The following is a 12,495-nucleotide window of genomic DNA, read 5'->3' on the forward strand; positions in this document are numbered from 1 at the left end:
TTGACAGCTTAGCCGCATTTGACATTTAGACACTGAAAGAATAAGTGTGTTTTCGATTGTTTCAATTTAATTTTTGTGCGAATTGCATCACTTGATTTACCTTATTAAATAAAATGATTGCAAAACAAACGGTAAGTGATTTTGTAGTGCATTTAGTGACCTATTCAGTGTATGTATAATTTTTGTTGGAAATTTCATGTATATTCTTTTCTATGTGTGTTAAATGAGAAATGGCATGACGGGGTAAATCCGACCACATATTTTTTATCGTTTATGTGTATGGAATTATTTATTTATTTATGGAAACAAGGTGAATTTTTGTTTATTTTTAGGAAAATGGTATGAAATTACAAACAAAACATAACAAAACCCAATCAAAACGATATTCGCCGAGCAGTTGCTGCAATGCAAATGGGAATGTCTTTATGAGCTGACGCTCGTGATTTTAACATTCAGAGACCAACATTGCTGTTGCACTCCCGTGCAGTGAAAAGTGGAATTTATTTTTTTTTATTTTTTTTTTTTTTTATTTATTTCCCCCCCCCCCCAATTAAAATTTACATTCATTTAACTATCAGTACATTTAGCACTCAAAACATTGTTATTTTTTGAACACATTTTGTTTATTTATGTAAAAAAAACATGATTTCTTATTATTTCCCAAAAAACCATTCATTTAGAACTATTTCTTCGCAAAAGCAGCCAAACAAATAGGGGGTTGGATTTACCCCACCATTTTTGCAAATAGCAAAAATGGACGTTTCTTAAAATACGGATATCTCAAAAACTATTCATGGAATAACCAGAATATTTTGCAAACAGTTGCTCCTTTATATTACCTATAATTTAACATATATAATGTTAAGATTCAACCTCAGATAAGCGTTTTATAGCCACAAGAAATTACTAGGTCAGATTTACCACACCTTACGCTATATGTGTTGCGGAACAATAGTCTGAAACTGATGGCTTTGTATCCCATTTCTCAAAAATCTGTAACTCATTAGGTATTGTAAATAACCATCTGTTTTGATTTCTTTTAAACTTTTGTGGCTGTAACCATGTGCACCAAAAACGGTAAAGTAAGCCACTTCATTAACTATAGGATGTGAGTTTTGAAAGTGGGTTATCAATCTGCCTGAAATCCCAAAAAAATTATCATCATCTACTCTGTGGATTTAAATGAATTATCATTATGGTGATATTCTGTAAAAAGTACTGAATTTATTCTATCAAACATAGTCAGAATGTAATGTCAATTAATTTGTTGATATTTTTGAATATTTCAGTAGGTCTTATTTCAGTAAGAGAACAACTACCCTCTTTTCCTCTTATTTCAGTAAGAGAACAACTACCTTCTTTTTCTCAATATGTGCCGAGTCTGTGATGGAATTTGCATTTTTACTCGAAACATGGGAATCAGGATAGAAGCCACTGGTACCTCAAGCTTGATTTCCTCAAATTGGTAATCCTAAACATCATCAAAATAAAAGTCTCATCTTGTCAGAGATACTCTTTACATTTAGTGTGTATCATACCTCCAATTCCTGTAAGGGATAATTCATGCAATTTAATCCCTCATATCTGCAGGACTTCCAGAATGCCTATACTCACCAAGGGACAGTAGCAACATGCATATAGTCATTTGCTCAAATGACATGACTTGTTGTCTGCACACTGAGCAAGGAAGAGACATTCTGAGTTTGTTCTGTGGTTTACAAATCTCTAAAAGCAGACAAGCGGGTTACATTAGGCTGTGAACGTCAAAAAAATTCCAAATGTAGTAATAAAAGTTAAGACTATTTCCATATTTTGTGCGCCACAAATTGATATTCTTGGAGTTTTTAAAGGTGTTTCAGAGTTACTCCCATCTTGGAAAAACACCTCATAATACTGTTTCAGATGCATTTGGGACTTTTCCCCCCACCTACATTGCCCTGCCTGAAAATTTTTTCTACATCTACATCTTTATGGATACTCTACAAATCATACCTAAATGCCTGGCAGAGGGTTCATTAAACCACCTTCACAATAATTCTCTATTATTCTACTCTCGGACAGTGCATGGAAAAAGAAACATCTACATCTTTTCAAGTGAGCTCTGATTTCCCTTATTTTTTATGATGATCCTTCCTTCGTATGTAGGTCAGCATCGACAAAATATTTTTGCATTCGAAGGAGAAAGTTAGTGATTGAAATTTTGTGAGAAGATCCTGCCGCAATGAGAAATGCCTTTGATTTAATGATGTCGACCACAAATCCTGTATCATATCCATAACACTCTCTCCTCTATTTCTTGATAATACAAAATGTGCTGCTCTTCTTTGAACTGTCTCAATGTATCCCACTAATACTATCTGGTAGGCATCCCACACCACACAGCAGTATTCCAAAAGAGGACGGTCAAGTGTAGCATAGACAGTCTCTTTAACAGATTTGTTTTATCTTGTAAATGTTTTGCCAATAAAACACAGTCTTTGGTTCGCCTTCCCCACAACATTTTCTGTGTGTTCTCCCCCCAAATAAGTTTTTTGTAATGTAATTCCTAGGTATTTAGTTGAATTTAGGACCTTTAGATTTGATTGATTTATTGTGTAACTGAGGTTTAACAGATTCCTTTTAGCACTCATGTGGATGACCTCACATTTTTCATTATTTAGGGTTCATTGCCAATTTTTGCACAATACAGGTAACTTTTCTAAATCATTTTTCAATTTCTTTTGATGACTTCACTAGACGATAAACAACAGCATCATCTGCGAACAACCTAAAATGGCTGCTACTAAATCATCTATATAGATGAGGAACAGCAGAGGGCCTTATAACACTACCTTGGGGAACACTAGAAATCACTTCTGTTTCACTCAATGACTATCTGTCAATTACTACAATCAATGCTCCCTCTGATAGGAAATCACAAATCCAGTCTCATAACTGAGGCAATGCTCCATAAGCATATAATTTGATTAGAACCAGCTCGTGAGGTACAGTGTCAAAAGCCTTCTGGAAGTCTAGAAATAAGGAGTCAATCTGAAATCCTTTGTTGATAGCACTCAACACTTTGTGCGAGTAAAGAGCTAGTTGTGTTTCACAAGTGCAAAGTTTTCTAAATCCGTGTTGATTGTTTGTGAATAGACTGCTTCTAGGTATTTAATAATGTTCGAACACAATAACATATTATGTTCCAAAATCCTGCCACATATCGATGCTAATGATATGGACCTGTAATGTAGTGGATTATTCCTATTGACTTTCTTGAATATTGATGTGACCTGTGCAACTTTCCAGTCTTTGGGTACAGATCTTTCATTGAGCCTTGTATATGATTGCCAAGTAAGGAGCTAATGCATCAGCATACTCCAAAATGAAACTATTTGGTATAAAGTTTGGACTGGAAGCTTTTGTTAAGTGATTTAAGTTGCTTCACTACTCAGAGGATATCTACTCCTAAGTTATTCATGTTGGCAGCTTTTCTTGATTTGAATTCTGGAATATTTACTTTATCTTCTTTGGTGAAGAAATTTCAGAAGGCTGTGTTTAGTAACCCTACTTTAGCAGCATTGTCATTGCTATCACATAGAAAAGGCATTGGTTGTGTCTTGCCGCTAACATACTTCACATATGACCAGAATCTCTCTGGGCTTTTTCAAGATTTTGAGACAATGTTTTGTTGTGGACACTATTATAAGCATCTTGCACTGAAGTCTGTGCTAAATTTCAAGCTTCTGTAAAAGATCACCAATATTGGGGATTTTGCGTTCGTTTAAATTTGGCTTGCTTTTCTCGTTGTTTCTGCGACAGTGTTTGGACCTGTTTGGTTTACCAAGGGGGATCGTTTGTTAATTTATTCCATCATTTGTTAATTTATTTGGTATAAATCTCTCAATTGCTGTTGATACTATTTCTTTGAATTCAAGCCATGTCTGTTCTACACTCTCGTTGTTAATATGGTAGGAGTGAAGAATCTCTCTCAGGAAGGTGTCAAGCGAATTTTTACCTGTCTCCCCCCCCCCCCCCCTTTTTATTTTTATCTTTTTTTAAATAGGTAAATTGTTCACTTAACTATCAGAAGTTATGATTTGGTGTAAAGAGATTTGTCCAGTAATTAATGTTATAGTAATGACATGCCACAACCCGGTTCCACATCAGACAGAGGCTCTTAATCTAACTAATGAAGATTTTTAGAACTCTAACATTAATTGTTCTGCAAGTTCAAGCACCTCAATAAATGCAAACATGCTACACCAGAAGAAAGAACATTTCAGGATCAACCTCTCCATCATGCTTCAGCTGCAATAGCCTTGTAAGATGTCGATTTGTGTTTGTGCAAAGTTATGTGAACAGATGCTACTGACACACACATCTGAAGTTCTAAATGGTGCAGTGACTTTTTCTGACTTATTCCCAGGGGCATTCCGAACTCAACTAGTTTATTCTCCGCTCAAACCAATATATCAACTGCCACATTCTTATCAATGGGCAGAATATTCATAGAGCACTTGCATTATGTATGAAACATTTTTTATTCCCAATGCCTACAACAGCTCTGACAGTTTGGTGGCATTCACCATAAACAAAAATAATATCCACCTTTTTGACTGTTGTATACATTGTATAAGTCCGAATAGCTTATCGAGCAAGTTGTCTGATCACTAAAACAGCATAGTACAGACTCAAGGTCTCCTAGCCTCCAGGTGAAATTACAAAACATACTTGACTGAATTGTTTGGATATACTTTTAGAGTAGTGGAGACATCTGCAGGATCTCTTCTGCTTCATGAAATTCCATGATAATGGAGGACAGAACCAGGAACATGGATATGAAATATTTTTATTTTTTCCAATATCCATCATAGTCGCAATAATAATCATCTTTTTGTGGTGACTAGTTTCAGACCATCACATCCATTTCCAAACCATAGCCCACAAAACATTTTATAGCACTAACAATGGTAAAATTACAATGTACTTCCACAATTGCACATATAATTTGAATGTTACATAAATCATTACAAAACATTTCATCTATGCAATACGTTTTATATATGTTAAAACATAACGTCGCTAGGCAATGAGAACCTCGTAACTCCATCTGACAATGAAATCCATGTAACTCCATTACCAAATGTAGACAATTATGCCACGTAGCCTGTAGAAACCTTCGTTCTTCGAGTTGTACGGTGTTGCCCTGTAGCGGCAATAATGAAAAACTCACATCTCCAGCGATATGTAGTTTGTGCTGTAAACCTCGCATCTCCGGTAACCGCCATTGTTAGTGTCCAGGGCGAACACATGCTCTGAGATTAAAGCATTTTTTTGATGTGACAGTAACCTTTTTGACTGACAGAACCAACACTACTTTATTGCTACAGGCACTTGTTAGTATTTCTAGGTACTTACGTATTGTATTTTAATATACAGAATTAATAATGACCTCGCTAAACACAATGTTGATTTACGAGTTTTTCATCGCACGTAAAGCAGACTGCACTCGGTACATACGAGGTTTTAATTTTAGAACTTTACAGAATCCTATACATTCTACAGTAACTACTTTGTTTTCAGCTATGGGTAAAAAGAGTAAATTCACTCTTCACCTTGTGAAACAAGCCGACAACAGGTCATATCGTATGAAATCACCGGAAGAAGATTCTAGTCAGGTTCCTCCTTGTCATGCACCAAAAGAAAGAGTAAGCCTGCAAAATGAAGCTAAAAAGTTGTTTATGTTGTTCTAACTTCAATTAAGATCCTTGTTTGAAAGTTGAGGTGATTAAATTATTTGAATATTATTGATGACATTATTGTGTACACTACAGATAATGCGGAAAAAGAAGCCAATACAGAGGCGGATTCCACTTCCGGGTTTGAAAGTCTTTTCGAACACAGCAGCGAGGATGATATCTCCAGTGACAGTAGTGATGTGTATGATCCAGATAAAAACAAAACAAAAATGACCATAGAAGTAACAACAGCATGGAAGACGACGATGACAAAGTTGATGTGGGAGTAAAAAGTACTAAGCAGCGCCATAAAAGGAAAAACAATCAATCACTTCAAAGTTTGCAGAAAGAAAAACGTATGAGGGGACAGGAGTATTTAGGAATGCAAAAAGATAAGTTTGGCAAAATGAGACCAACAATGAGCAGAAGTAGGAGAAAAATGAAACCACGATGTACTTGTAAACATTCTTCTTTAAATCAGAACAGGAATTGCAAGGACATTACAGAAAAGCAGAGACAGCTAATATTTAATCATTTCTGGCAGGATATGTCTTGGGGTGAAAGAAAAATTTTTGTGAGAAGCCATGTCTATTCCAGTTAAAAGACGCAGAAATAATTCAGAATCTAATAAATCTCACTGTTCTAACACACTATATTACAGTTTCGTAATAGGACAGAGAAAAACTGTCTGCAAGACTATGTTTCTGAATACTTTGTGCACAGGCGAATGGAGTGTCAGAACATGAGCATCTAGTGCATCAGGAAGAACGCTTGCAGAAGGGCTTCAAATGCAGGGGAGACCAACGAAAGTTTCAGGTGGACGACAATCAGCATCAGATTTTTTTGCATAGTTGCCGAAACTGGAATCGCGTTACTGCCGTCGTCCTTTCACAAAACTCTACTTGGAACCTAACTGGCAGAGTAAATCAGAACTACATTGAATTTTGCAAGAAAAGAGGACAAATCCCAGCTGCTTACAAACAGTTCTGCGAGGTATTCGATGAAAATAATCATAACTTATTTTTGCCTAAACAGGACCAGTGCAATCTTTGTTGTTCTCACCAGACAGGCAATCTCTCAGACAATGAATACCCTTTGCATATGGCCTGAAAAACTGAGGCAAGGGAAGCGAAAAATAGTGGTAAGTTAGGGCCAGCTAGAGTGTTTACTATGGACCTTCAAGCACTTCCACTTTCTCCCAGACTAAAAGCATCTGCACTCTACTGTCCACTACTTTACCATCTATGATTTAAAAAGTAACAATGGTTATTGTTACCTTTGGCACGAGAGTGAAGGTGGACTAACAGCTTCGGAATTTGCCAGTATACTCATGCATTTTATAGAAACGTACGTCCAAAATGATTCAGAAGCTATTTTCTATAGCGATGGATGCACATACCGGAATCGAAATTCAGTCATGAGTAATGCACTGGCGCATCTCACCAATCAGAAAGGCATTACAATAGTGCAAAAATTTCTGGAGAAAGGTCACACTCAAATGGAGTGTGATTCTATGCACTCCACCATAGAAAGGAAGTTAAAGAACAGACACATTTATACTTCTGCTGGCTATGTAGAAGTTTGTACTACTGCAAGACAAAGTCCTAGACCTTATGTTGTCAGTTATTCGGACCACACGTTTTTCAAGTCCTATGATAAACTCTCGTTGTATTCGTCTATTCGGCCAGGATCCAAAATTGGGGATCCAACAGTGACTGATATCCGGTGTCCCAAGTATGACCCGTCCGGAAAAATGGAATATAAATTGAAATTCAGCCATACATGGGAACCACTTCCAAGAAGGATGTCAAACATACCAAGCTCATTTACAGTGCCCCCTCTCTACAGTTCACCACTAAAGATCAGTGCAGAAAAAGTTTATGCATTTGCAACAACTAAAGCTGGTCCTTCCTAAAGATGTGCATTCACTTTATGACACACTGTCTAACATTTGTAAAGAGAGAACATGTCCGTGCCTAAAAAAATGTAGCCAAAAATAAACTTGTTTACAGCCACCTATGACTGTGATTGTGATAGTAGCAGTAATAGTATCAACAATAAATGTTAATAAACTGCACAAATGTTTACAGTAATAAAAGTTTAATTAAAGCTAACAACATTGTTTCTATGTTTTTCAAACACTGTAATTTATTAACATCCAGATTCCAATATTTTGATCAATGTGAAATTAATTTCACTTTATATCTGTAACAATGAATCCTTACAGATGTTTCATAATACACAAATAATGCAAAGTTTAAGTATTTTTTTAAAACCAATTAAACATTCATTCATTTCAATTCTTAACCGTGCACTCGTTACATGCCTCTTATCTCCATCAATACCAAAAAAATTACTGTGAAAACCTCGGAACTCCAAAAACCGGCAGACAATTTGAAGTGCATAATAAAGTCTTATGTACCAACGACCTGATCCATATTGTGTAGCAGAAACCACTACATTTGACTAATCAGGTCCCCATGTGATTTCTATAATTAGTTTTTTGTTTCTCCTGTAAATTTTGACCAGTTTGAGTTACGAGGTTTTCATTGCCTAGCGACGATAAGTGTAATTGTATAGTCCACCATTGTATGTGTGAGTAACAAATGTTCATATTCATCATTAGAAACCATTACTTGAATACCAAATGTTAGACTGCATATGAATATGTAATATAATTTCCTTCCAATCGGACGCAGCGAACTGAAATGCTCTGCTACCTTAGTCACCATGTAACCTCTGAAGAGGTCACTAGTAGTGATATGCAACAGCCTCATATGTAATTGAAACATTAGTTACATTTTTAGTCAGTGGTATCAGATCACTTTTAACAGAACAAACCTTCATCACAACTAACAGTATTATAAATATGAGGAAGTTGCCTATTCCGGTGAACATGTTATAAAAGTTGTAATGTTATACGGTGTGACCAAAACGTAGCAGATGACAAGGTCTGAATGTTTCAAAATTTTAAAATTTACGATGGGAGCTGGCCATAGCACGATATGATGCAGGGATAAAAAATGGTGCTATTGAATGTAATAAAATAAATAAAAAATAAAATATAAAAAGGAGAAAAAAACTGATTGGGTTTGGGCACATCATATTGTGGTATTGCTTTGGTTTTATTATAATGTGTGATGCACTGTAATTATGTATGTAAAAATTGGTAAACGATTTATATTAATTGTAACAGTTGTCACAAACGTTTGTGCTGTTAAAATGATCTGATACTACTGACTAAAAATGTAATTAACATTTCAATCACATATGAGGCTGCCGCATATCAGTACTAGTGACCTCTACAGTGGTTATGTTGCGACTGGGGTGGCGCAGCATTTCAGCTCACTTCATTTGACTGGAAAGAAACAATGTTATATACTCATGTGAAGTCTAACATATATATTCATATAGTGGTTTCCTATGATGAATATGAACATTTGTGACTGATATGCACATTGATGAGTTGTATGATTGCACTTACATTTGAAGTGCATAAAACATGTGTTGCACAGATGAAATATTTTGTAACACTTTATGTAACATTCAACTTATATGTACAATTGTGGAAGTAAGTACAGTGTAATTATACCTTTGTTAACACCTTAAAATCTTTTATAGACTATGGTCCGAAACTAGTCACCACAAAGAGATGACTATTATCACAGCTGTGAAGGGTACTGGAAAAAATAAAAATATCTTCTCCTGATGTTGGGAAAGTAGTCTGCAGCACTATTTACCTCATTGTCATCTGGTAAAATTCCACAATTTGGGTGTCACTGAAGTCCTCTTCAAATGTAGCAAAAATCACAGCTCGATACATTTGTGTGTTCTCAATATATTTTGGGTGGCCTGTCCTAGCTGACCCTCAGCCTATATAGATTATCCTATATTTTGCACCCATAGCAAATTGTAATGCAGTTTCAAATTTCCTATCAAGTGAAGTTATTTAATGTGAAAAGCCAGAAATGATAAGTTTTATATTCCTGCTTAGAATGAAGATACAACATAGTTGCAGAACAGTCCACACTTTATTACAGGAAATTTTTGTCAAACTGCATAGAACACAAAATTTCTCCATTCACTCTTGAGCCAATTAATTTTAGGTTTGATATTTTTTGTTTTCATCATTTATAATGAATGAGAAAAATCTGTGTGTGTTTTAGACAATCCTCCATTTGTATTTGGTATATGGCACCTCTTATCTGTCTTTTGAATTTAAAATATTGATAGTAGCGTTAATTATGTTATCTTAAGTTCATACGTATGCTGAGTTATGTATTCCATTTCATTTTTGTCTTTGCCATTGTAACTTCCTGGTTTTGTGAAAGGAGAGAATTGAAGGTCATTATTTTTGTTCATTACATAGCAAATACATACATTTAGGAAGAACATTAATGTTCACTGAAGTCAGAGAATACTGTAAACATGAAGCAACATTGTGTTCTTTCTATTTGTTGGACTCGGCAATAAAATAAGTATGTTCTCAGGCCAGATTCAATTTGCTTCAAATTTCTGTCAAATTTGCAACACGTTATTGATAAAAGTCTCGAAACTTTAATTTAAAAAAAAGTTATTGTCTGGAAGCGAATTTAAGATGCAGATGTGTATGTATGATTTATTGTAATTGATTTGATTATTATTTTATGATTTATTTAGTGCTGAATATTGTGTTCTAATTCATCTCTGATTTATCTATAGCTACAAAAGCAGATGCAGAACTGAAAAGTTCAGATGCTATTATCTCAGATGCGTCATGTCCACCACAGATCCAGGAAAGAGCACGTGAATGGCATAAACCTCTTATTTCTACAACGTGGATCACACAGTGCCTCATCAATAGGGAAGTTTTAGCATTTGATGCCCTTCCTAACTTCAAATATGATTTTTCTGATTGAGTTGTATCATTAATTTGAATTGATTCATTTTTACACGAACATTAGTGCAGTTTTGTTTGTTTTCAGTGTACCTGTATTTGTATACATGACAGCTTGTTACTATGAAAGCAAGAGGCCCATTTTTTGTACATTTGTTGTATGTGTGTTTCTTTTGATATGTGTAATCCAAGACTGATTTGAGATCTGAACTTATTGCAGACCATAAATTCATTTCAGGACTTGTTTTTGTCTTTTTAGTTTATTTATAGAATCGTAGTACTATTCGTTCACTGTGAGTATGTAAATGAATGTATATTCATTGTGTTACTGTTGTGGGCTTTTGCTGTAAAGTCTTATCAGTGTTCTTTTATACTAATTTTATGCTTATATTGCATGGAAGATGAGCAATGAAAATAATGTTCATATTCGTATGAACTTTTATATATTGACTGTTATATTTTGTAAGTGTATGTCATGAAAAAGATGAGGATTCAGATCACAGTATTAGTTGTTTTAAGTTACCAGTGTTTGCTGTGAATAGTCATGGAAAAAATATACTTCTTTTGAAAGTGAGCAATTGTACTGTATGTTTTATTGTTATTGTGTCCTATAAATAGGTGTGCCACAGTGAGTATGTTTAATGCAGGATTAAACACTAGAAAGTCCTGGATGGAATAACAACAATATGGAAAGCATAGATTGCTACTCACTATGTACAGGAGCTGTTGGTTTGCAAACAAGCACAATGAAAAAGCAGGCTTTTTTCCATTGTGCCTGTTTCAACTCAAATTCTCCTCTGTGTGGTGAGTAGCAATCTGTCCTTTCCAAATTGTTGTTGAACACAAGATTAATATCTTGCACATTATTTTCGCAATACAGTCTCTTGACAGAAAATTGTATTTGAAAATTACGTATATATCGGGAAAGATATGAACTGCACATACTGCAGAAAAGTAATAATTTTTAATGGTATTGTTACTCTACTTGTGTATAGATATAAATGAGCACTTCTAGTTGCTTGTCTGGAATAACTGTGAAGAAGATGAATGTGGACCAACACAATTCTTAAAACTAAAATAGTACAAATTTTCAGGGATGTTGATGTTTTTTGTGAAAAGTCTATGGTTGTCGGTTTAAAAGCCTGAAAGAAAAATGATGCTGCTCTATCTGCATTGATATATAAGGACACATGAAAATTCTCGATTTAAATGTGTCTTGCATTTCTGTTTTTTGTTTTAATAATATTGTTATAATAAAGTAGTAATAAATACATTTATTAGTATTTTATTTGTAGAAATTGCAACCTCTCTGATGGAAATTTGGTATTAAGAATTTGGTCTCATTAACAATGATTATGCCCTATCCTAATAAATTTTTTTAGAAACTGAAATACGCAGTACTGATGTTTCACAATAATAATTATTTTATTGTTGTGAAAATAAATATTATTGCGGAAACTAGTACTGTTTAATTCAGTTTCTGTGTGAATGTCATCTAGTGTACATATAAAATTTTACAAAGTTACCATGATCCCAATCACTTAATCAGCCACTTGTTTACATTACATATTCCATAACAGAATAAGCTAAAATTCTGATTATAAAATAACTTTCAAATTTTAAAAGAAATTCTTTCCTTTCAGTTGTAGATGCAGTATTTTCAAGATGAAAAACTTTTACTTCTTGAAATCATTAATTTTATGTTGAATTTTATTCAACATAAATAATGTGAAGTTCTGTAACTGTTTTATTTAAGCCACTCTCCATATAGATGAGTTATTGCATACTCAGAGATTCCATAGACGAGGCTAAAAAGTTGCTAATATACAATGAAGTGACAAAAGTCAGGGGATAGCGATGTGCACATGTACAGATGGCGGTACTATCCCTTACACAAGG

General features: G+C 34.6%; 1 protein-coding gene across 4 annotated transcripts in view; it reads left to right on the forward strand.

The window, feature by feature from the left end:
• The window catches only part of LOC124795211 (TP53-binding protein 1-like), a 288,269-nt gene extending 276,485 nt beyond the window's left edge, over positions 1-11,784 (forward strand). For 3 of the 4 annotated variants that reach the window (XM_047259124.1, XM_047259126.1, XM_047259125.1), the window contains one exon: positions 10,422-11,784. In XM_047259124.1, the coding sequence (XP_047115080.1) occupies positions 10,422-10,618 (197 nt within the window). In that variant the 3' untranslated portion in view covers positions 10,619-11,784. The remainder of the gene's footprint in view (positions 1-10,421) is intronic. The other variant, XM_047259127.1, reaches the window with a different exon arrangement.
• Positions 11,785-12,495: the final 711 nt, after the last annotated feature.

The sequence above is a fragment of the Schistocerca piceifrons genome, chromosome 4 (assembly GCF_021461385.2).
Source record: "Schistocerca piceifrons isolate TAMUIC-IGC-003096 chromosome 4, iqSchPice1.1, whole genome shotgun sequence".
Lineage (NCBI taxonomy): Eukaryota > Metazoa > Arthropoda > Insecta > Orthoptera > Acrididae > Schistocerca > Schistocerca piceifrons.